The sequence below is a fragment of the Suillus plorans genome (genome assembly GCF_016647745.1).
Source record: "Suillus plorans strain S12 chromosome Unknown HD556scaffold_68, whole genome shotgun sequence".
NCBI classification, from domain to species: Eukaryota; Fungi; Basidiomycota; class Agaricomycetes; order Boletales; family Suillaceae; genus Suillus; species Suillus plorans.
In genome coordinates, this window is record NW_024537452.1 from 35,682 (window position 1) to 57,813 (window position 22,132).

A 22,132-nucleotide genomic window follows, 5' to 3' on the forward strand; every position below is an offset into this window, starting at 1 on the left:
GGCCGAAAGATCCGAGTCGAGGGAAGCCGAAGGATCCGAGATAGGTACGAGGGGGAGATGATAGGTACGAGCTCAAGCCGAAATGGACATAGGCGAGCGATGCATGACATCGGCTCGCGTCCTAGAATATTTTCAGTCTCTCTTTTATATATTCAAGTTCCTGACGCACTCACTATAAGACCAGTAGCAGTATCGTATACGCATCTCAGTTTCGTCCAAGACACTGAGATGTACGTTCTAAAAAGTCACCTAGAGTTTTATCATGTCTAACGTTAGCTGTAGCTTTTGTCGTTCTAGGTAGACGCACCGTTAATAGAGTTTCGTCCAAGACACTGAGATCTTTTGTCGTTCTAGACTCCTCGTTGTTCCCGCGCTCGTTATAAACGCCTTTAGGGGAGACCAGTCATCTAGTGAGCTTTGTGGTGTTCGCATCCAGCAGGCCGTTCAAACAAAATTTCTTCCTTGATCTGTTCGGAAAATCTGGCGATGGGCCCTAGCGGAGACGTATGCAATGCCGGATTCTCTGTTATGCCACAGTACTCATGTACTGAGGCAGCAGGTTCACATGGCATTGCTGCTATTCAATTGTTGTCGTACGTCCTTTGAAGGCTATATGGATTTTGCATTCGTCGCACGTCCTATCGGTGCACATGAGCACATACTTCTAGTGTAAATGGACTGTCAGCCTCATTCATGCAATCAGACAGAAACTTCCCTCATAGTCATGCGATCATTCTCCGCCTTTTTGTTTGCAGTTCTCATCACGGCCAGCAGGTCTACCTCATGGGCCTCGGTCACCATCCCATTGACAAAGCTTGAGCGTACTGGGTCGTACCTTCAAGGCTCTCCACACGCTGATGGTGCCCGAGCGTCGTTCTTAGAGACAACCAGTGGCCCAAAGACTATCCCGGCCACAAACGTGGTATACATACAGTACACCATGAGCGTTGGTGTCGGCAGTCCCCCCACCTACTACGATTTAACGGCGAGCCTTGGGATGCACAGGTGACCAGTCCCATTAGCTGTTGACTGATGATGCCATGAGTATCATTCTATGTCTCTTTACTGCTGTGTTGACTTCAAGCGCTAACATGCATTAGGTAGGCGCCACTGTGACGGAACTCCGGGAAACGCCAGGAAGTCGAAGGACTATAAATTTCATCCGTATACCGTTTGTCAATAGAAAATCGAAAACGCTGTGTTTATCGCGGACATGCAGGTGAGTGATGCATGCACCCCAAGACTTGCTAATTGCAAGTAGTACAGGACACTCATCACATCAAAGACCCGACATCACAAAATACCGTTAGAGATGTCAAAGTTACCGTGACTCTGGGTCGGAGTCCGAAGAGAAGCGCGCGGTTTATCACTGGCTTCGAAGCCTGAGACTTGCAGGCGATTTGAAGGCGAGACCCAACCTGTCACAAGTAACTTTTACTCCACCTGGAGGACAGCGTTACACAAGTTGATATATGCAAATTGCAATGAGATAAGTCACACGGCAACGTCAAGTACAACCTTCGATTGGAATCCGCGGGAGTCAGGTGTACCATCTTCTTTCTCGAGCTATTTTCATTATCAGTACTTAGCTAGGGATTCATATACACTAGCAGTAGCCACACCGCCGCATTATGTGCATAACAGTCATAAAATGTCGCACGCAGTCCTCACATAAGTCATCGCACAAATAATGAAGAGTGGAGTATTCCCGGTGTCTACAGTGTTATCTGACACCGAGGGGAGTTAATATCTACATATAAAACAAAATACAACGCAACCACGATAAGATGGTGAATATGAAAAGACTATGTACACTTCAGATCAGTAGATAACATTGAGAGCGATAAGACCCAGTTAAACGTTACACCGAGAATCCGAGAATAGTCAATGTAGTACACAAAGAACATTTCCAGAGGAGGTATAGTTCCGGGTGTAGTATGTTTGGGTCCTGCATATTTTCCACGCATCTTTATTTTTTACGTTTAGGAGCTACGAAGAGGCGTCAGGGTTCAGCAGGTCACAGAAAGATCGATCGGATGCTTACCGCCTTCTTTCGTAGACGAAGTTGCCTTCCTCTTCGTGCCCCCCTTGGTTTCCGGCGACGATTTGGTGCCCTTTTTTCCGGACGATTTGGAGTTGTGACCTGAAAGGGCACCCAGCTCATCGACGCATTTAGGGCAGAACCATTCACCTTCTGGAATGGCCTCCAGAGGAGGATCAAGGCAACCCAGGTGATACGGATGGTCGCACTATTGATCCAAACTCGTAAACACTGTCATCAAAAGTTAAGATGGCTATAACCAACCTTGTCACATTCCAAAGCAGGATCGTCGTCCCCGTTATCCTTGTCGCAGACTATACAGAGTTCAGGGGCGTCGACCTCAAGGGGATGACGTGGAAGATCAGATAATTTAGCACTTGGTTTTGCCAAAAACAAGGTGGTGTGTTGACCGGCTGCCACGCTAGATGGGGTCACATAAACACTGTACCAACCTGCGAGCAGAGAATGCTTCACCTTATAACCTCAATCCCGGCTAGAGGCTGGTGGGAAGTGGGTTTTGTGGCACTTTTTGGTTCATCGGGTCCTAGGCCGAGTTCACCTTGCAGTCCTCATTCAGGCTAAATCAGTCATGCAGATTCTTCTTTTACTTACCGTAGGACGCATTTTGCCCCCAAGCAACTGTCATGACACCACCGTCGTCATCAGTCGTGAGAGCAAAATGGGTCACTCCACCGCAACTGCCGCCAGATATTTTGCAACCCCTGAAGAAAAGTACCATATTCGTAAATCAACAAGCAAAGCAAGAAGCAGAAATCTTACATTAGATCTTGGATAAACCTAAATGAGGAGTATGGTGAGCCAGAGGATCCTACCCAAGTTAGCTAAGTGAAGGTATAAATGAACCGAGCTGACAGTTAATGCACACCTTCGCCGCTATTCTTCCACTGCAAAAGGATCAGAAATAATACACGACTGTCTGACATTTACGGACCTTTCCGGCCATCCAATACAATTGTTGCTTGTCTAGAACCACGGTATTCGAAGGGCCGGCGATGATATGAGCGCCCATTGTTATTTCATTCGGTCCGGCAAACTAAGTTAAGCTATTTCAACGCTAGTTCACGAGGGACAACAGAAGCAACACATACATTTGGAACTACTTTAGGGATGAGGACGTCCTGTTGGTTGCCCAGACCAAGCCGACAGTAGCCGTTATAACCCCACACGTACACGAGGCTAATATCACTTGAGTGACGTATGACTGAGTCAGATGGTACCTACCCTTGGGAATCGAGGGCTACACTGTGCTGCGGTCCGCACGCGATGTCTATGATAGTCTTATCGTCAAGTCCTTTCACGAGTACTTTATCAACAGATCAGTTAGTGATGTTGCCAAATGAGTGTCGAAGCTCACCAGGCTCCGTCTCAATGTCAAACGCTGTCTTGTTTCCGGTAATAATATGTTCCCCGGTCCTACCATTTCCCAACTGTCCCTTCTCCCCGCTGCCAAAAGAAAAGACTGAGGGGCGTCAGCTAGCAGAGGAACGGAATATGTTAAGGGGTACGTACCTTTGCCATCATCGGTAAGTATAATGGAAAACGTTATGCCCACTGCTGCCTTGATGACGTGCAGTCTTTCACTTTCACCATCGAGAAAAGGCCCTTCAATGGCTTCGAACGCGGGAATCTGCGCAGCGACTGGATGTCCACACTGACATACCCCAGCCAGTCAACCTACACAACAAAAATCGCGAACTAAAAGCACGACTCACCTGACCCAAGTTATTCGCACCCGCAGACCAGACCTGTCCATCGTCGCCTACTAACAAGGAATGACTACGTCCACATGCCGCTTGCACGAATCTAGTGCCTTCTTCTGCACCCAAGTCCGTCGGAAGCACGCGTCGCGGAGTGTCTTCGGATATTGATATCGCGTCCTCTCCTGACACGCCAAGCGCAGAAGATGCATTCCGCCCAAACATCCACGCTGCGCCATCCACGTCGAGAAGAATAAAGTGACACCCGCAACATGACGCGTGTATGGAAGCAATTTTGATATTGCTGAGAGAACGGAGGATATGGGGCTCGAGGAGGTCTGGTCTGGGATATAGAAAACTGTTTTTGAGTTGATGTAGCTATGCTGGCTGGGGAACGACGCACGCATCAGGATTGCCTTCTCCTTTTCCACCACGTTCTTTCCTCCCCAGTTTCGGCCTGTGAAAAGCGCACAACATCCATTCATAAATACCCGAACGCAAATGACTAGTTTGTCGCTCTGGACTCGCTCACCAGTCCGTCCCACCGCAAATTAGTACTGTGCGCAAAAGTTCAACTTCTGTTCAGGGAAATGCGACGTAGCATTTACCTCTTCCCCAGTTTGGGTCTTGTGCATCTGTAGATGTGGATGTTTTAGCCATAATTCTTGGAGGTTGGTTGCTGTGAAGAATTATGCTCAGCAGGCGCCAGCCAGTCCAAGCGTTTGGGAGATTTGATTGCTGCTTTCGGATTCGCTCTAGCGCTCTAACTACGATGCACGACGAAGGACCCCCTCCTTCATAATAAACGACTCGAGAACAAGAGACTATCGCATAATGACAATATTTAATATTTGGTCAACCTCAGATCTGAAACTTCCAAGACAACCACCGACCGATCCGTGCCGATCACTCATAAGACCCAATGAGAACTAGCCAAGCCGTGTCATTTAAGTTAGAAACCAAAGCTTCCAACTCAAAATACTCACGAATCGTAGTTCCGCTGCGCTTGATTTGGTACTAACGTACTCAGGTCAGCAGTACATTAAACCCGGTCGCGTGATGCCCTCACCTCAAAGTCATCTCCCTCGAGAATGATCGCATCACCATGAACTAGGGTCATGGAAAGTTCCAAGGGCGCTGGCTTGCTCTTTTTGCCACCAGTAGAACCCTTCCCCTTTCTGGCTGCCTTGGCATCACCTACATTACCTGACGGTCCAGATGCCTCCCCCAAAGCAAGGCTCGCTGGGTCAGGTTGATTCGTGACGTCAGGGTCACCGCCAGTTTGGCGGCAATCGTCTGGCACAATTACTGCTGCCGACCCAAGAGTTTCCGAACAACCATCATCCGCCAGCTGTGACGCACTTAATATCCGCTCGCTATCAATCTCCATGCAGTCCTCCGCACTTTCAATGGGGATCTCCGTAAAACCACGTTTGGGTACTAGATTCATGACGACTTCGGCACCTAGACAAATGATGGTGACAACGTGGCTCTTCGCGTTAAAAACGGCACCCTAATCGCTTTTGAGGGGGAAAAACAGTATCGAGTGTCCTTTCTGGCTTACCCGTTTCGAGCCCGGAGTGACCCATGCCTGAATCATGATATGGTTAATGTTGGCATCATCGACTTCGCCGTACGCTTGCATATAGTGAAGCAAGATATCCTGGATGTCGAAGACAAGTCTAGGTATTTCAGGTTGTCCGGCTGGATCCCCGGAGCAGATATTTCCGTGATCAAGTTTCGTAGACCAGGTAAAATAAGGGCCTGAGACCAAAAATTCGCACGTTTTAGAAGTCAAGCAACAAGGATACATACTATGTAGGTCACTGCGGGAAAGGATAACATCTTTCTGTATGTCGAGGAGTAGTTTTGTTGCATCCTGTTGCAATATCTCTTGGTTACCGGTGAAGATGTGTTGTACTCTCACACCACTGTTGACTTGATACGTCAAATTCCGCATCGTGTCGTCCCACGAAGAATCAATTTTGCCAACTGACGAAGGTGCACAATCGAGAGGATCCCGTATGGGCAAACGATGGTGTGGTCCTCGAAGTGCTTGTAGCGGATCAATGTGGCAAATCAGGGCATCAGCATTGGTCGTTGCTTTTCCCCGCTCCAATTTACGCTGCCGCCATAATCAGTAAGGTTCGATAATGCTAGTTGCGGGAAACAATCACTTTGCACGTGGAACTCTGGCAGATCTGGTGTCGAAAACACCTCTGCGCATTAAGCATCCCGCAGTCTCTGCAGTACCAGCCTCTTGGAAAACACTCGCTGGGTTTGAAGCTCGCCAGGAGGTCCAAAGGCAGAAAGCTGAAATAGAGGGTGTTCATGTCTCTGGATGTTTTCAGTGAGCCAGCCTCCTTTTCGGCAGGATCAATCCACCATGGGTGCGACTTCTCATTGATATTTTCCAACAACCCTTCTTCACCTCCCGGTGCCCATTCCAAGGTAAGGCGCCATCGTACGCGTTCGCACTGCTGAGCCTTGGAAATAGCTACGACTGTGTTGTTTATATCTACCTGCAGGAAGATCAACAAACGTGACCAGTAAAACGAGCAAAAAACTGACGTTCAGGTCAGATATGACAAATAAACCCAAGCAACAGCATGCGTACTCGGGAGCCAGTTGCAGTGGTAGGAGCCCGCTTTCTCGAGATACGAAAACAAGTAAGGGAGTTTGGTCCATGCGACACTGATCTAAGGTTTCAATCTCAGATGGCCTTTGTTCAGGTATTCGGGGTTGGATTTGAGGAGCCGAAGAAGACACCATTGGTATATCGTCTTCTGGAACAAGAGGTGGAGACAACACCGTTGGCGATAGTGGATCTAGCACCGGCACTGGAGCTAACGTGGGTGACTGTGGCATAGCAATGGTATCGGATGGCAACACTTTTCGTAATATAAGTTACAGAACAAAAAGAATTCGAACGAGCCCACCTTCGGATCCTACAGCCAGAGGTGTGGTGAACGATGAGAAATTGAACTGGAGATGGTCGCTTTTGATAGGGGTGAAGGAGGGCACTGCATCCTTGACAGACTCGCCTTCTTCCACCTAGATCTGAAATCAGGACGCAAGCCTCACAAATATGACGAGTTCTAACCTGTGCTACCAGATCACTGTTATCGGGGGGCCTCTTGTCGTGCGTTATGACATGCGAATCGCTACGTACAAGTACTTCGGGTCCGTATCGATAATTCCATTCCCTATATTTGACACCACCCGATCAGTGAACAATGGGGTAAAACAGAAGGAACTGACAAAACGACTTCCAGAGTGTTTTTGTCTCTCCAGGAATGCTCGGGGTGGGGATGTTCTAGGAACAATGCGGGCATTTCAAACTGCCGCCATGAAATACCCGTAAGAGACTTCGTGAGTTCAGGGAATATCGAAGCAATTTCTGCGCGAGACTGGGTATCCAGTTAGACTCGATTTGCATTCATTATGCCGAGGTACTTCACATTTGCCCAGACTCGAGGCGTGTGAGGTGTGCAAGGAAGGGTATCGACTGTGGGGACAGCTGTACAGCTGTCAATCGCACACTTGATCTTTGGAGGCCTAACAAAAGTCCAAACCGGCGCTGTAGTGACCGCGGCATCTATTCAGACGCGTAAATGTGCACGAATGGGAAACCCTGATAAGATACTAACCGCTCCTGGTTTCCGGGTTGACTGTAAGTGGTGGGTTCTGAAGAGGCTTACCATCGTCCTTGTTCTTGTTCTCCTTGCATTTGGAAGTTTTTTTTGGCGCTCTTGAAGAGCTCGGATGGGTTAATTTCTGTTTCTTGGGTGACGGAGGATTTGAAACTTGGTTGGATCTTGAAGCTGATATCCTCTTGGAGGGTGGCGCCGTAGGGGTTTGGGACATTCCAGATATTGGCGGGGATATAGGGGTTGGTGCATGTTTTTTACCCTTGGCCACCTTGGGCAAGGGAAGCTTCTGATAGCCTGGTTGACTGACATGACAAGGTCGCTCAGTCTTGGTGCACCGATCGCAGGGCAAAAGACGCGAACAAGTTTTCTTTATCGAACGACAATGGACGCAGGAATAAGAAACAACAGATACATATTCCCCGGAGGGTGTTTCACGAAGCTCGAAAATGGCGCGAGGATGAATGGCTTCGTGGTAGGTTGTCGGATCGGGGGGAATGATCGGTCGACGAACTGATGGATGCCAGGCTCGTACGAAATCTGGCACATCATGATCTGCGTCCATATCGACGTCCGACATCTTCGAGCATGAAGAGAGTTAGGGCTTGGTCAGGAAGTAGTAACTAGTATATAGTACTTACTTCAAAGTTGGTTACTCTGGAAGTGGCAAGTCGATAAGGCGTTTAAACTTTATCCAAGTCATAACTCCGCGAATCACAAATCCAAACGTGTCAGCTGTGTTGGTTTGTGACGTTCACCCTGAGGCTCGGAGTCGCAATGGGCAAAAAACCAAATCTCACCGGTTTATCTCGTTTCCTGCCACAAGACTTTCTTAATTCAAACGCTACTAGCCTCTCAGAAAATCCACACAATCAGAGCAGACCTGCGAAGAAACGCAAAACGGATACCCATGTTCCTGTTCGCACAAAATATGATGCCACCGCCCTTGTTCCTCACTACACCACCACTCACGAGGTTCCAGAAAACCTTCAGAAATGTCCGTCATGCCGCGACTTAATATTTCAAAGGCCCTTTGATTCAATCCCAGCTGCTATCTCTCAGATTTCTCGCAACGAAAACGTTACTTTTCTTTATACGACCAAGGATGTTTATTGGATGAAGAAGGCTGGTATAGCGTGACACCTGAAAACATTGCCGTACAAATTGCAGATCGCTGTCGATGCGATACGATCCTCGATCCTTTCTGTGGTGTCGGAGGAAATGCGATCGCTTTTGCAAAAACCTGCGAGCATGGTGAGAGGCCCGTTCTATCGCTCACCCAGTCCTGCTAATTTCATTAGTCATTGCTCTGGACATCTCCCCAACACGGCTCGCTTTGGCTCGCCATAATGCTGCTATCTACGGTGTTGCAGACCGCATCGAGTTTATCCTTGCAGACTATATCTCATTTGCAAACGCATATCTTTCACGACCCCACTCAACGCGCAATATTGACGTTGTCTTCTTGAGTCCCCCTTGGGGTGGCCCAGGATACATCTCTCCCTCTGAAAACAATGTCACTGCCGACAATAACGCGGACTTCCAGGATGAACTGGAGGCACACTCACAATATAGCCTCTCAAGGATACAGCCGATTCACGGGGCTGATTTATTTCGCCTGACGAAGCGGATTTCAGATAATATTGCTTACTTCCTCCCCAGAAACACGGACTTGAATGAAATATCTGCCCTGGGCCTGCTCGAAAAAGACGAAGGCGTCACCCCCGATGACAAGCCTCGAATGATTGAAGTGGAGGAAGAATGGATGGGGTCGAAGTTGAAAGCTCTGACGTGTTATTTTGGTGGTTTAGTTGCTGGGCAAGAGCATGTATTCTGACTTCACATCACCAGAACTGGTGTAACACATCTTTCAAAATATCCTTGGCTGTGTACTCCTGTCGATGTATCAGAGTAAGTTGTGCGAAGTGAAGTGAAGTGAAGTGCATTACACTTGATTCATCGAAGCCCACGAGCTGAAGAAATTTGCGTTCGACCTACGCTAAGTCCAAACTATACGTATAAGCTAAGATTTCACTGAAAATGTTGTGCAAGCTCATGACGATGCACAGGCCCATCCACTATCACTTTTGAGGGCGATGTATTCCTCTAGTTCCTCATGTCTGTCGTCTCCTCTGGTACCAATGAGGCTCTTCAGGGGACAATTTGACCGTGCCAAGAATGGCTTGAACTTCTCATGAGGTCATGATGATCCCACATGGTCAACCTCAAAGTACGCTTGAACTTTCTAGGGAGGGAGAGAGCATCTAACAGGTTAGGAAATGTACCAGGGATCCCAGCTGACGTCTATGCATACACAACAGGTGAGATACCACGCATTAGATGCTAATTTATTATCCTAGAAGACTTCATATTCTAGAAGCAAAAACACTATGATCTTCCTCTGGGCCACGCTGCCACCGGTTCACATAAGCATCTTCCTGGTGATTCTTCCATCATCATGGATCATGGTATAGCCGCTGCTTGTGATATAACCGTTCTCCGGGTTGCTGGGCCCGACTGGCCCTGAGGACAATTTCGGCCTTGAGACAGCTGAAGTACTTCCATAACCGTTCACGGCTTCCTCTGAACCTCTGCTTTGGCTTTATGTTTCGATATAACGAGCCTAAGTTCGGACAACCATATCAATGAATGTAAGACATATAATGATACTCATGACATCAGTCAACAGCTAATGGGACTGGTCACCTGTGCATCCCACGGCTCGCCGGCATGTCCCAGATTCGAAACTCCCATATGCACCTGCATCTCCTGCTCCTACCTTCGTGCCGTACAGGCACATAATTTACGCAGTTGTCGTGGCTAAGGAGGGTCCCTTCAATAGATCGTGCTCCATAGATGACCCACCACCACATTGGAACCCTCTATGGCATCGTCCGTATCTCCATTTATCGATTCTATTAGACTTGTTATTCCCCAGTGATACGTAGTTCGCGCTTGGCAACTCAAGGCAAGTATGTCGAGAAGGTGTGATTACTAGTCCCAAAATATCAATCTCCATTCTCACTAAAACACCAGCTGACTCACGTGTACGCAAAGCCAACGCGGTTGTGATCGGCGTCAAACACAACATAATACTTCTCCATGAACTTCTGACCGAGGATGAAATCTAAGCCTCTCCCGCTGTCAGCACCGAGCTTAGTAATGACGCCGTATTGTACACCAGTCTCGATGCCCCAAATGGCGTTCTCGTTCAATGGGATGAGTTGTGCAGCTGTATCCATGCTGAACGCGCGACCGTTGATTGTGAAGTTAAGGGGTTGCATGCCTGCGACGGAGGAAGGGGGGATGACAATAAGGCCAGTGTTGCTAACATCGAGGTAGGCTCCGGGAATGGCTTGTAAGTACCTGGAAAAGAAATCATCCGCAAGCAGGACCACTGCGATAATGTGGAGTTGGGTGGTGCGAGTGATATCGAGTCAAATAATACGCACGAGTTGTGCCCGAATCGACTATGCCGGCGGTTGACTGAGGAATAACAGTGTGTGTGCCATATGTCACGTCAGTTACGTTGATGCCCCAGAAGTGGGCTGCTGAGAGAGTCTTGGTGACTGGAGCGTAGGTTATATTACCGGTGTACTGGCGGGTATATCAGGAATTTCCATAGCGAAATATGACATCGTACGCACAAAAGCAGGATCAATGCCACCATATGTAATCGCTCCATCTGTTCGATCGACTAAATGGGTTACATACAAGTCAGATACGATAAACACATACTGGTGTCATTAGAAGTCGTTGCCGGCGCGAATGAAATACCAAAAATCTGTTGTTTGATCAGACCCTGCTTCAAAGCGTTATCCATGATGGTTGGAGTCAAGGCGCCAGTGTCAGGAGACAGTTTTCCCCGCGTGAGATCAACTGGTCCAACGCCAATTATGCCGTCGACGCCGTCAAAATATGCGAATTCAAGAGCATCACCGATGGATTGATTCGTGATGGCGAAGCCAGCTGCGAGAGTCACCGTGTCATTGTCTGATCGGTTAAGCCATATCAGTTCATATATAAGTACTCTAAGTGCTGAGGAAGACAAACATTCGATACCACTGAAAAAGCCAGTTCCATAGGCGACAGTGACATTCTGTCCAGTGGGGACACTGGTTGATGTACGGACATATTTTTTTCCTGTTCTACACATCACCCATCAGTCATTCAAGTCGCAAGGGCAATTCTCTACAAAAACACTGACCCAACAAATGTGTTAGAACTCCCCGTGTCAATAATTAAATCGTAGTAGGTGGGGGGACTGCCGACACCAACGCTCATGGTGTACTGTATGTATACCACGTTTGTGGCCGGGATAGTCTTTGGGCCACTGGTTGTCTCTAAGAACGACGCTCGGGCACCATCAGCGTGTGGAGAGCCTTGAAGGTACGACCCAGTACGCTCAAGCTTTGTCAATGGGATGGTGACCGAGGCCCATGAGGTAGACCTGCTGGCCGTGATAATGACTGCAAACAAAAAGGCGGAGAACGATCGCATGACTATGAGGGAGGTTTCTGCCTGTTTGCATGAATGATGGGGCTGACAATCCATTTATACCAGAAGTATGTGCTCATGGGCACCGATAGGACGTGCGACGAATGCAAGCCCCATATAGCCTTCAAAGGACGTACTAATTGAATAGCAGCAATATTTGCCATGCGAACCTATTGCAGCAGTACATGGGCACTGTGGCACAACAGATAATCCGGCATTGCATAGTCTCCGCTAGGGCCCATCGCCAGATTTGCAGAACAGATTAAGGAAGAAAATAGTTTGAACGGCCTGCTGGATGCAAACACCACAAAGCTCACAAGGTGACTGGTCTCCCCTAGCCAGGCCGTATACTAGTTCTTGATACAAGGTGTCCAAAAGAGACTGGAATGATTATACTCTGCCAACATAACAGATTGTTGATATGAATCGTTGCATTGCAGCGCCGGTAATTGGAAAAAATGTACATGATTACATGAAGAATAGTGGGACATGGACCAGGCCGTAGGCGTGGAAGGCTGCCAGTGCAATATACCCACGCTAAGAGAATCGACATTGGTATGATACCGTTTGCTACGTCGGAAGCGCGACGACACCTGGGCCCGCGGCGCTTTCAAGAAGCTGGAGTTCTGCCAGGTTCTGCCAACCTCCCATCGCGCGTGAGTAGAATCAAGCGTGATGAATTTCTTTGGGCTCCTGGCCATCATGAGGAATATGTCAAGGACACCGATTGTTCACCGGCACCGGCCACCATGTGCGCAGGATCTCGTCCCCAGTTTCATGATTGACTCGGAGTGACGCATTCCGAATGAGAAATCTACAATTGTGCTTATATAAGCGAGGCCGACGTTTCTAACCGCCTATGCAGCTCATTTTTTCCATTCTAGCCTCTAGGCATTAACCGGAGTTCTCGTGATCTTGAATGATCATGCACACGCGTGACGCTTCACATATTTTTTCTCTACCAGAAAGAAGAAAATTGTGGTACTCGCTAGGATCTAGAAGGTCCTAGCCAGCTGCGGCGTCGTTGGAATGTCAGGAGCGAGAAAGATAGATATATTCAATGATCAAGATGTGTCAGATGTTCCAAACTCATGTTTGTGTGAAACATTACTAACGGACCGTACTAACTACTCTAGAGTAGTACGTACAAAAATTGGTAGATATGTACAGAAAGCAAGACTCTTCCTTCCATTCTGGTCTGACTAGGCAGACTAGTACTATTATATACACACAACAGCAGAAGTCAAAAACGTTTCGAGTAGGAAAAAAGGAGAAACATGATGCGCGTTCTGCGGAAAAAAAGCAGCTCCACACAAAGCAAGGCATAGACGATGATGTAATTTTCTGTAATGGTAGTCATCGCAATGAGAATCGTGCATCGCAGGCAAGAAGTGAAACGGTCTTACATACAGAAATAGCTGTGGATTTCACAATGGTCGCTTCGGAACCAGCTTGACAATTCTGTTCTGCTTGACGATATGCGCATCCTTCCCGAAATAGCGGGCGGACTCGAAGGACCACTGCAGCGGACCGACAATCCAGTTCTGCAGTCCTTCGACGTACTTAGCCACATCCTTGTCGACTTCTTCTCCCCAAGAGGGGAGGACAGCACGGTTTTCTTCGAACCGTTGTAGGGAGATATTGCATAGCTGGGCACAGTAGTCAACAGCGCCTTGCAGGTCGAGACCTTGTTTGACCATGAGCACAGCAACTAAATTATGCGTGCTATGGTGAGATTGCTCCATGTTATAGGATAAAATATCCTGTCAGCAGCGATGTCAGTAGTGCCCCAACTTCGACGACAGAATGAGGTATTACATTTGACCAAGAAACGAAGTCATTGGTGGCCTCCTCCAGCGCCATGATGACTGGATGCGAGACTACTTCGTCGGGAAGATCAATATGACAGACGAATTCGATCAAAGCAAAGCAAGCCTTGCAGCCGCTCAAGTCGCGCCTCAATTCGATGTAAGATTCAACATCATCGATATGCCCCTTGACGCGGTTCTCCACCTCCTTGGCCGCAGAGATAAACCACAAGTCCATTGTATGAATAAAGCGCTCTGTGCAGCCAGGACCGCCAGTCTCCTTAAAGCGACCGAAGTATCTTAACATCGTGATATGGTTAGAACGTGTGCGCGATAAGAAAAAATAGAATAGACATACGATTTGCACATCTTTCCACTATATCTTTCCGTCTGGAAGTTGACGGGATCGCGGTACGCAGATACGCAGCAGTCACGTACTCCCCATGCATCATTGACATCGGGTGACCTTTCGATCTCGAGCCAGTCATCCATTTTGAATGACCAGCCCAGGAAGTCCGCGCAGACTTTGAGATGGAAAGCATCCGCATCAGGGTAACAAGATGAAGCGAAGTAACCTGGGCGCAATATCGTAGTGTATTTGGTAACATCGGGCTCTACTAGATGGCCTTCGCTACAAAGCCATTGTGCAGAAGCGCGAGATACCTGATCACAGTGAGGGTTTAGTCGCATAGGGTAGCGGCAATCGCTAAAGAAGTCAGGTAAAATGAACTCCGTGGGCTCGGAGTCAGGAGAAGTGACGGTGCAAGTTGCGGTAGAAGCCATGGAGGTTGTCGGAGTCGTGAAAGTCGAGATGAGGGAATGGAGAAATCAGACACCCAAGTTATGAGACAAAGACTCTGGAATATGTTACTCTTTATACTGATGCCAATATTGCTGGCGGGTGTATCGTGTTGGCTTGGACCATCGTGTAATTTTGGAAATGAGGGTCCACCGATCAGATTGAAAGAAAGCGGGGGTGTAGACTCACCTGTTCTATGTGTCACCTACTCGAATTATAGCAAGGTTTGAATCGCGCTTCTCTAAACAGGGTGAAACATTACTGAGGGTCGCCTATCCCTGTAGCTTTGATGTCGCTAACAACAATGTGAGACTCAAATTCCATGCGCTATTCCATAGGTAGGATGTACAAATGGTGAGACTTTTCTCGTACGCGGTATCTTGTTTGTGACGGTTCCGTATAAGTAGATCTCTTCTATGAATATGGCAGGGCGCTTACTTCAAGCCTTTTCCTTCTGCATTCCCCTTCCGAAAGCCAGTCGTAACATAGATAGTCAAGATGACCAAATGCCGAACACGAAGACAACGAACTTCGTACATCTGATCATTGACGGTCATTCACCTGTATGTAAATTGGGGTCGACGGACCAATCTGAGATCTTGCGTGGGCGTCATGATTCATGATACCATATGTGGATTACCAGAAAGTCATCTACAACGGATCTGCTGGGCGAGCCAATATAGACAACGACTGAGTACATGTCAACTTGCGCGTTCCAGCGCAGAATGCAGATTTGTGCGTAGATCAGTCGAGGAAGGGTAGAATTGGTTTGTTCGGTTCCGCCACAGCCCGGAGACTACCGCGCGGTCAAAATGCTTATAGGCATCCAGCGCGTCTATCACAGTATCTGTTATAGCAACACAACACAATGGCCATAAGACACGGAGCTGGTATACCAGTCGCCCGGATCTGTCGTGTGCGATAACCCATCGATATCAATTCTGAGACTCCGCGAATGATCCAGGTTAGCGCGTTCGCGAATTCTGTCGCTCAACTGATGATGCGTTAGTCACATCAACATTCAAAAATACATGATAAGAATCACATTACTCATCAGAAAAGTTCCTTGTCAAGCCTGCTTTAGTCGCAAGTTGGGAGAAATGGTACTAAGAACAACTTGACAGCATTCTGAAGTAAGACATGACTTCCGAACTTTATTAGATCTTGGTGAGTGTTACGTACCGCACTAGTGACATAGCCTGTACTGGTTATGCCATTGTGTGTGCATATATGGTTGAACGTTGAGTACTCGAGTAACGTTTGATAGTTGATGCGTGTAAGGCCGTCGGGACTCGGGAGTCCATATGGTTTTGACCACGTGACAATGACGCGTCACCGGGTGAACGCATCTTTCCTGTGATCATCCTCACATTCAACGTGCACCATATTATCTCCGTTTTCTCTTTCGATTTCATCCTTCCCATCGTACTCTTCTGATTCGATTTCCCAAACATTATACGGTTATGAGCAAGGTGCCGATTAGGAGCCTGCCGGAGAGTCAGCACTACTGAGCGTGGCACCGTTGGGTTTGCCGTTCTATTCGAAGTTTCGAGCTCCTCGTACAATGTTTCACATCGCAAATCCCTACCATTTACTTATTATCGTTAGCCTATTATCTCATCGCTCCCCGTTACATAATTAATAGCCGTAGCTCATGTTCGTTTGTCCGCCCACCTCCAGCGTCCAATCCGAGCTTAACGCTCGGACATAGCCCAATGCCTTCACACTCGACCTCGTTCATCCTCATCGTAACAGTCGAAGTTGGAGATTGTTGCTGCTGCTGTCGTGAGTCTGCATCGGGATCTTGATCATCCACTGACCACCTTTCCGAAGATGGCTCGTGTCACACTGACTGATTGGACGTGTATGCTTAATAGTTGTCATTACCATTTACCACAGTCATCCTTTCATCGGTCCTTTATTCGCACAAGGTGGCACCTCCCAAGGACATGGATTTTGGCGCATCAAACCAACCCTACCCCGTCCTTGGTGACCATAAAATGCAGTTCATATGATTTGCGATGTACTTCCCGATGCTCTTCCCCACGTCTGTAGTATGCGACCGGCATGTTCGTTGTACCGGTGGCTGTCTTCCATCATTGCTTCGCTGTCTCATTCTCCATCAATATCGTGGACTTCTGCTCGCACAGACGGTAGTAGACGCCACAATGTCTGACTGATGATTTTGTACATCAAATCATGGCCACTTCGGTGCAACATCATAACAGCCGTCTTCCTTCTGCACCACTGGCTACTTTTGCAATGGATAACTACACTGTCCATGTACCTGTTTACGGGTTTATTGAGTATGACTTATCTTGCTTTATTAATATTATTTCTTGCCTTGAGGATGCTTATGCATCTTGCGACTCTCTCTGCCCAACCCAAGCCTTACCTCTACTGCCTGACTTCCTGTATACACGGGCATTTAACTTGTTATCTGCCGCTGTACACAGGTTGTGTGCCTGATCTTCACAACTGACACTCCGCAAATGCGACATATCGTCTATTTCGCAATACGCTGCCTTTGTATCAGTCTGGTTGTGATGCATTTGAGAGCACCCATCATATTTTTGCTCTCTGCCCGGCCTTTCAGGCTATCGGTCTTGCACACGTGCAACTTTACCACGAAACCTCGAGAACAAACTAGTGACCATATCTGGAGGTCTTCGCTAGAGTTGCACGGCGCTTGTTTTCTGATGACGCGGGGCTTTGACCATGGTATCAAATGCGTTTTGTTATGTGGGTGCATTACCCCCACTTGCGAATATTGCGGTTGACATCAGAACTCGAGTGGGTATCTCACCCCTACCATCTGATATCTAGGGCCTGACATGGGTCGACCCGGGTCATACCCGGGTGCTACCCGCAGGTAAAATGAGAAATAGAGTCATGCCCGTACCCGTCCCGGGTCAAGTGGTACGGGTACGGGTCGACCGCGGGTTGTACCTGCGGGTGTGTGGGTCACCCGCGGGTACATGATATATCTTAGCATTGGGTGAATAGTACAAAGACACTTAGTAGGATTAGTCGCTATTGAACTCTGCAACGTCTCAATCATAGTCACTCCCAGCATCCTCGCAAGCTTTACCCTTTCCCTTGTTCCGTTTCATGTGTTCACTAAGTATTTGAGTGGCAATTTTATCGTCCAAAAACGGAGTCTTGTACCATGAACCGATAGCCATCTGAGCTTTGAAGGCCTGTGAACTGATGCCGTGTTGTAGGTGATTGACCTGCAAACGACCGCAGGAAAATGCTCGTTCGGCGTCTACAGAAGATGCTAGTCCCGAGGGTTAGAGGGTGCCATACCAATGATACCATCCACAGACTCAAAATCTCTCTCTTATATTAGCATTGTCAGTTGAAAATATTGAATTCGGGTGGTTAGCCCGATAGTTATGAGGCTGAAGATGCAAGTTCGGAGTAGTTGTCAAAGTCGGCATGTCATTTGACGTCGGCTACAACTAGTGATGTGCACGGCTCGGCTTGAGGCCCTGGGCCGGCCCAAGCCGGGCCCAAATAAGCCGGGCCCAGCCCAGGCCTAAGTCACGGCCTGAGGAAGGCTTGGGCCTGGGCTTGAGTTTCGAAAAGCCTGAGCCGGCGGCCTAAGCCGTGGCTTTGGCATGTTCAGTGGCACTCACCGGAGGTACGTTTCCCGACTCTATTTTTGTCTTTCTAAGCTTCTGACTTCCATCACTTTATCAGCTTCAACTCAGATGGTCCTGCACTGTCCAACATATCCAGCAATTCACCCTCCTTCAAGGCCTTATCTCTTGTCTGTTGCTACGGAAAAGCCACGGTGAGCTGCCAGCACTATGTCCTGTGCTTTGCGAGTTTGACATAACTCACTCTACCAGGTTTCAGTTGCGCAAATCGATATTTTTAGTAAATTTAAAGCCTTTTGTGCTTCGCCTTCACAAGTGTCTGCGTGATTGCGCACCCAGTACTATCTTTCAATCGATTTATGTTGGTACGTGTCCCTCTAACATCCCTACCTGCTACCCACCCATGACAAACACAGATGCCGAGCACCGTGTTGCACGTCCCGTGCGCAAAACGAAACCTACAGCCACCCTTCTTCAGCATGCCGAGCAGGCAGCACTGCCATCCCAAACCAAGGCAATTAACGAGTTCCACGCTGCGGAGGCTGCTAAATGTGCTGCTGAACATACCTCCACTTCATCCACTACCGAAATCACGCAATCTCCACCCACCTCTCCCATACCATCAGCGCCGTCTGTGAAATGTGCGCTACGACACGATCTTCTGTTCCGGGAGCCTCAACCATCATCTCTCGTTGAGTTGGATTACCTGGACGACAATGACGAAGAAGCGGAAGCGGACGCAGAGACTGGTGATGTTGTGGATGGAGAAGAAGCTTGGGACATGATGCTTTTGGGTGATGATGCCGAGGACGTGTCGGATGTTGAGATGGACGTTTAGATACGTTGTATTCACGCTGTTGCTTGTTACTACTAGCCTACACTAATGAGCATCTGTTGGCTTCCAAAAGCCGCGGCCTGGTTGGGCCCAAGCCCCGGCTTTGGGCTGGCTTGGGCTCACGGCCTAGGCTCTGAATTTTTGTGAGCCTAAGCCCTTCGAAGCCGAGCCTAAGCCGGGCCGGAACATCACTAGCTACAACAGTACTTGATGGCAATAGATATTAATGTACCTGGTAGACACAAAGGCTAAAGTTCGACCAAATACTAGTAGTGACCTGCGGGCACCCGCGGGTAGCTCGAAATTTGGATGTTGCTGCCCGTACCCGCCCGGGTAATACACCCAAGCCAACCCGTGACCCGTAGCACCCGACCCGCACGCTACCCGCAGGTTCCACCCGGGCGGGTACCCGGGCACTCTCTACCCATGTCAGGCCCTACTGATATGTAACGGTCACTCAGAGATCGTGCTCGTCACTGACTGCTTCTCACCCTTGTCTAAAACGTATTGGACTCATTTATTCCTATAGCTACAGCTACTCTACTATATGCTCGGCCGACGTACTTACTACCCGGTTCTGTCCCCACTGCCTCTCTTTACCGTTATCACCCGAGCTTCAGTAGTATAAAAGCAGAGTCCATTCGTAGTCGTACAGTAGTGTTTTCTGGACCCAAATATCAGACTTTTATCCTGTTATTTCCCAAGAACGTTCTTCTCTTGTGCCATTGACTTCGAGCTTCGCGAGCTAAATAGTCACTGTCACATCTTTTTTAACATCCAAAAGTCTACCCACTTTTCCATAACAAACCTTCGATAAAACTCCTCGTCCCTGGAACGATTACGGTTAGGCCCACCGTAAAGTACCACGACGAAACAAAACCATACCATGTCTTCGCACTACAACCTTCGATCCCAACGTTCCGCAACGCTGAATGCTGAACAAACGATCCCTGGGACTCTAGTTGAGTCTCCTTTAACTGAAGTTAGCACTAACGATGCAACCCCAACCCCGTCCCCTACCGAGAGATCCTTCTCGCGTCTGGGTGACTCTGTTCTCAGACCCGCTCGCTCCTATAGCGACGTGGTACGAACGAGGTCCGATACGCCCCAGCCAGAGGCGGGAGTGCATTCGGCTAGCGTCGATAGCGCAATAACTGGTCGACGTCAGTCGACCGGTGTAGTAGAAAATTGGAATGACGAACCTGTTAATAACCCGTTCGTCACTACCAGTGAATCCTCGGCAGAGTCAGAGACTGGAACACCATGGCAAACGGTCAAGGACCGCCGAATTAAGTCTAGACGGACAGCTAAAAGCAAGCCCAAGACAAAGGGTCAGATAGAACCCGACTTAGTGAGAGAAGCAGAAAAATATCTCACCCAAGAAGAGAAACAACGTATCTCTGATAGGAGACGCCTTGAAGAAAGGGCTCACGTAAGTGATCAAACGTCGTCCTCACCTGACGAAGGCCCATCTAAAGGAAAGGGTGCGGACCCCCGGAATTGGGGCAATGCAAACCTAGATGGATCCGAAGTAGACCTGGAGGCTCAGAGAGAAGCGTTAGCCACTTGGACAAGATCCAAGGAGTGGGCACAGGAAAACCCACGGGAGCAGACAGATTCTGAAGAGGACAGGAGGGATCCTGTCCAGGCGGCCATCAGGGCCACTGAGAAAAGGATCACTGAACAATTCGAACATCAGATCCATCAGCTAAAAGAGCGGCTGAGGGAGGCCGATAAACTCACCAGGGATAAGACTAAGGTGCTTCCGAGCCGGTCCACCGTTCGGAAAACGAGCGATAAGGAAAATCGTCACCCGGTAAGAGAGATGGTCGAGAAGGCTGCTAGTCAGCCTGCCAGGAAACATGGATTACGGGAGACCCCTCCCGCTATGGATGCAGCCGCCCAGATAGCCCCAAAAAGTTACCTGGGCCGGGCATTTGAGAGCATGACCCAGAAGAAGGGGAAGGGGGCTAAACCCACCCGAGTGCGTTTCCCAGACGACTCATCGAGTGACTCTTCCGATTCCTCCACCACCACTCAATCTTCATCAAGTGAACTGTCGAGTGAGAGCGAGGACAGCTCATCCAGTTCCTGCGATAGAGGAAAACGTGCCTCTAAAAAACGGCGTAAGACCAAGAAACGCAAAACTAAACGAAAGACTACCCTGAAACCCATCCCCCCAAAGGAGTACGATGGTTCGGTCGACCCACGGGCGTTTCACCATTTCATAACAGAGGGAACTGCGTATGTGGAGGACGGCAACGTACCACAGGGGAGACGAGTGTTCGTGCTATCATACTACCTTAAAGGAAAAGCACATGACTTCTATGTCCGGCAGGTGTCAGACCGGCCGGGGGAATGGAGACTCAAGGAATTCTTCACGGAGTTATTCAATTATTGTTTCCCGCTTGACTTCCGTACGAAACAGCGTAAGAAACTGTACCGATGCTACCAGGGCGACCAGCGAGTCCGAGATTACCTATCAGAACTCAACGAACTATGGATGATGATTGGGAACGTACCCGAAAGAGAGAAGGTAGTCAAATTCTGGTTCGGCCTGAGTGCCAGTATCCAGAATGAGCTCTACAAGATGCAGCTAAACCCGGAAGTGTCCTCGTTGAGCGAGGTCCAACGCATCGCCGAGATAATCGAGCTGGCCGAGTCTGCCGTTTCCAACGGTCGCGGCCGTGAAGAAGGACCCAAGGCCCCTAAAAAACAGGGCAAGGATCCTAAAGGTCACGGGCAGCCGAAAGGCGAGGCACCCCGAGGATCCGACAAGGGGAACCATGGCCAGAGGGACAAGCAGTCATCAGGCTCGAGTCGCAGGGATAGAGTACATCGACCTGCACAGAATAAGCGCTCAGAACGTCCTAAAGACGAAAAGATGAGCCGCGAGGAGCACGACCGTCTTGTATCAGAAGGACGATGTTTTATCTGCAAAGAGGCAGGACACATGTCCCGTCAGTGTCCTAAACGGATCACAGTGCCGTCGACTCACAAGGATAAGTCACCCGGAGTGCCTAACTACGCCATGCACATAGAAACGGGGCTGGACGGAGAACGTCAGGCTCTCGAAGACAGCACCGAATTGATCACCGAGATTCCTCTGAACGTCGCGCTCCTGCAGTACGAAATACCTAAGAAACCGGTCTACCGAACGTGGGGAGTGGCTGATGAGC

General features: G+C 48.7%; 9 protein-coding genes across 9 annotated transcripts; 4 read left to right on the top strand and 5 right to left on the bottom strand.

The window, feature by feature from the left end:
- Positions 1-368: 368 nt before the first annotated feature.
- Positions 369-1,071, top strand: HD556DRAFT_1403339 (uncharacterized protein). Its single transcript, XM_041303876.1, has one exon. The coding sequence runs from the start codon at positions 674-676 to the stop codon at positions 1,007-1,009; it is 336 nt and encodes a 111-aa protein (XP_041155643.1). The 5' UTR covers positions 369-673; the 3' UTR covers positions 1,010-1,071.
- Positions 1,072-1,969: 898 nt separating this feature from the next.
- On the bottom strand, positions 1,970-4,419 carry HD556DRAFT_1434008 (regulator of chromosome condensation 1/beta-lactamase-inhibitor protein II; the record flags this gene model as incomplete). The annotated part of the gene is made up of 16 exons (XM_041305286.1): positions 1,970-1,989; positions 2,045-2,249; positions 2,306-2,462; positions 2,516-2,600; positions 2,654-2,763; positions 2,822-2,870; positions 2,928-2,946; positions 2,994-3,095; positions 3,151-3,238; positions 3,284-3,365; positions 3,417-3,521; positions 3,572-3,713; positions 3,775-4,102; positions 4,163-4,216; positions 4,292-4,316; positions 4,368-4,419. 16 exons carry the CDS (start codon positions 4,417-4,419, stop codon positions 1,970-1,972), a joined length of 1,623 nt encoding a protein of 540 aa, XP_041155644.1.
- On the bottom strand, positions 4,387-7,635 carry HD556DRAFT_857133 (uncharacterized protein). The gene is made up of 12 exons (XM_041311846.1): positions 7,461-7,635; positions 7,221-7,317; positions 7,021-7,169; positions 6,863-6,965; positions 6,699-6,813; positions 6,331-6,650; positions 5,937-6,281; positions 5,575-5,884; positions 5,324-5,523; positions 4,829-5,272; positions 4,746-4,776; positions 4,387-4,688 (listed from the first exon to the last, which is right to left on the bottom strand). Exons 1-12 carry the CDS (start codon positions 7,487-7,489, stop codon positions 4,666-4,668), a joined length of 2,166 nt encoding a protein of 721 aa, XP_041155645.1. The 5' UTR covers positions 7,490-7,635; the 3' UTR covers positions 4,387-4,665.
- Positions 7,636-8,142: 507 nt separating this feature from the next.
- Positions 8,143-9,350, top strand: HD556DRAFT_1403373 (Tgs1 protein). The gene is made up of 3 exons (XM_041303877.1): positions 8,143-8,406; positions 8,472-8,663; positions 8,711-9,350. Exons 1-3 carry the CDS (start codon positions 8,187-8,189, stop codon positions 9,244-9,246), a joined length of 948 nt encoding a protein of 315 aa, XP_041155646.1. The 5' UTR covers positions 8,143-8,186; the 3' UTR covers positions 9,247-9,350.
- Positions 9,351-10,103: 753 nt separating this feature from the next.
- On the bottom strand, positions 10,104-11,909 carry HD556DRAFT_1521081 (acid protease; the record flags this gene model as incomplete). Its single annotated transcript, XM_041309164.1, has 7 exons — positions 10,104-10,403; positions 10,455-10,806; positions 10,862-11,006; positions 11,057-11,094; positions 11,148-11,402; positions 11,463-11,557; positions 11,617-11,909. The coding sequence occupies 7 exons, from the start codon at positions 11,907-11,909 to the stop codon at positions 10,373-10,375; spliced, it is 1,209 nt and encodes a 402-aa protein (XP_041155647.1). The 3' UTR covers positions 10,104-10,372.
- Positions 11,910-13,333: 1,424 nt separating this feature from the next.
- HD556DRAFT_1245131 (isoprenoid synthase domain-containing protein) lies at positions 13,334-14,497 on the bottom strand (the record flags this gene model as incomplete). Its single annotated transcript, XM_041298511.1, has 3 exons — positions 13,334-13,669; positions 13,725-14,013; positions 14,073-14,497. The coding sequence occupies 3 exons, from the start codon at positions 14,495-14,497 to the stop codon at positions 13,334-13,336; spliced, it is 1,050 nt and encodes a 349-aa protein (XP_041155648.1).
- A 2,918-nt stretch (positions 14,498-17,415) lies between these two features.
- Positions 17,416-17,954, bottom strand: HD556DRAFT_1403392 (uncharacterized protein; the record flags this gene model as incomplete). The annotated part of the gene is made up of 2 exons (XM_041303879.1): positions 17,823-17,954; positions 17,416-17,746 (listed from the first exon to the last, which is right to left on the bottom strand). Coding segments are annotated over exons 1-2 (188 nt in total), but the record flags the coding sequence as incomplete, so codon positions are not given.
- A 24-nt stretch (positions 17,955-17,978) lies between these two features.
- Positions 17,979-19,138, top strand: HD556DRAFT_1529924 (uncharacterized protein). The gene is made up of 3 exons (XM_041309439.1): positions 17,979-18,312; positions 18,371-18,483; positions 18,535-19,138. Exons 1-3 carry the CDS (start codon positions 18,137-18,139, stop codon positions 18,954-18,956), a joined length of 711 nt encoding a protein of 236 aa, XP_041155650.1. The 5' UTR covers positions 17,979-18,136; the 3' UTR covers positions 18,957-19,138.
- A 701-nt stretch (positions 19,139-19,839) lies between these two features.
- Positions 19,840-21,996, top strand: HD556DRAFT_1245210 (uncharacterized protein; the record flags this gene model as incomplete). The annotated part of the gene is made up of 2 exons (XM_041298517.1): positions 19,840-20,172; positions 20,272-21,996. Coding segments are annotated over 2 exons (2,058 nt in total), but the record flags the coding sequence as incomplete, so codon positions are not given.
- Positions 21,997-22,132: the final 136 nt, after the last annotated feature.

Excerpts from the sequence above, each read along its gene's own strand:
- HD556DRAFT_1403339 (XM_041303876.1), top strand. The coding sequence starts at position 674 with ATGGACTGTCAGCCTCATTCATGCAATCAGACAGAAACTTCCCTCATA.
- HD556DRAFT_857133 (XM_041311846.1), bottom strand. The coding sequence starts at position 7,489 with ATGCAAGGAGAACAAGAACAAGGACGATG. Across the intron at positions 6,282-6,330 it reads TTGTCATATCTGACCTGAAC|GTAGATATAAACAACACAGT; the intron begins GTCAGTTTTTTG and ends ATCTTCCTGCAG. Across the intron at positions 5,524-5,574 it reads TTCCCGCAGTGACCTACATA|GCCCTTATTTTACCTGGTCT; the intron begins GTATGTATCCTT and ends TTTTGGTCTCAG.
- HD556DRAFT_1403373 (XM_041303877.1), top strand. The coding sequence starts at position 8,187 with ATGGGCAAAAAACCAAATCTCACCGGTTTATCTCGTTTCCTGCCACAA. Across the intron at positions 8,407-8,471 it reads TCCAGAAAACCTTCAGAAAT|ATTTCTCGCAACGAAAACGT; the intron begins GTCCGTCATGCC and ends GCTATCTCTCAG. Across the intron at positions 8,664-8,710 it reads TGCAAAAACCTGCGAGCATG|TCATTGCTCTGGACATCTCC; the intron begins GTGAGAGGCCCG and ends TAATTTCATTAG.
- HD556DRAFT_1529924 (XM_041309439.1), top strand. The coding sequence starts at position 18,137 with ATGTTCAGTGGCACTCACCGGAGGTACGTTTCCCGACTCTATTTTTGT. Across the intron at positions 18,313-18,370 it reads GTTGCTACGGAAAAGCCACG|GTTTCAGTTGCGCAAATCGA; the intron begins GTGAGCTGCCAG and ends TCACTCTACCAG. Across the intron at positions 18,484-18,534 it reads CTTTCAATCGATTTATGTTG|ATGCCGAGCACCGTGTTGCA; the intron begins GTACGTGTCCCT and ends TGACAAACACAG.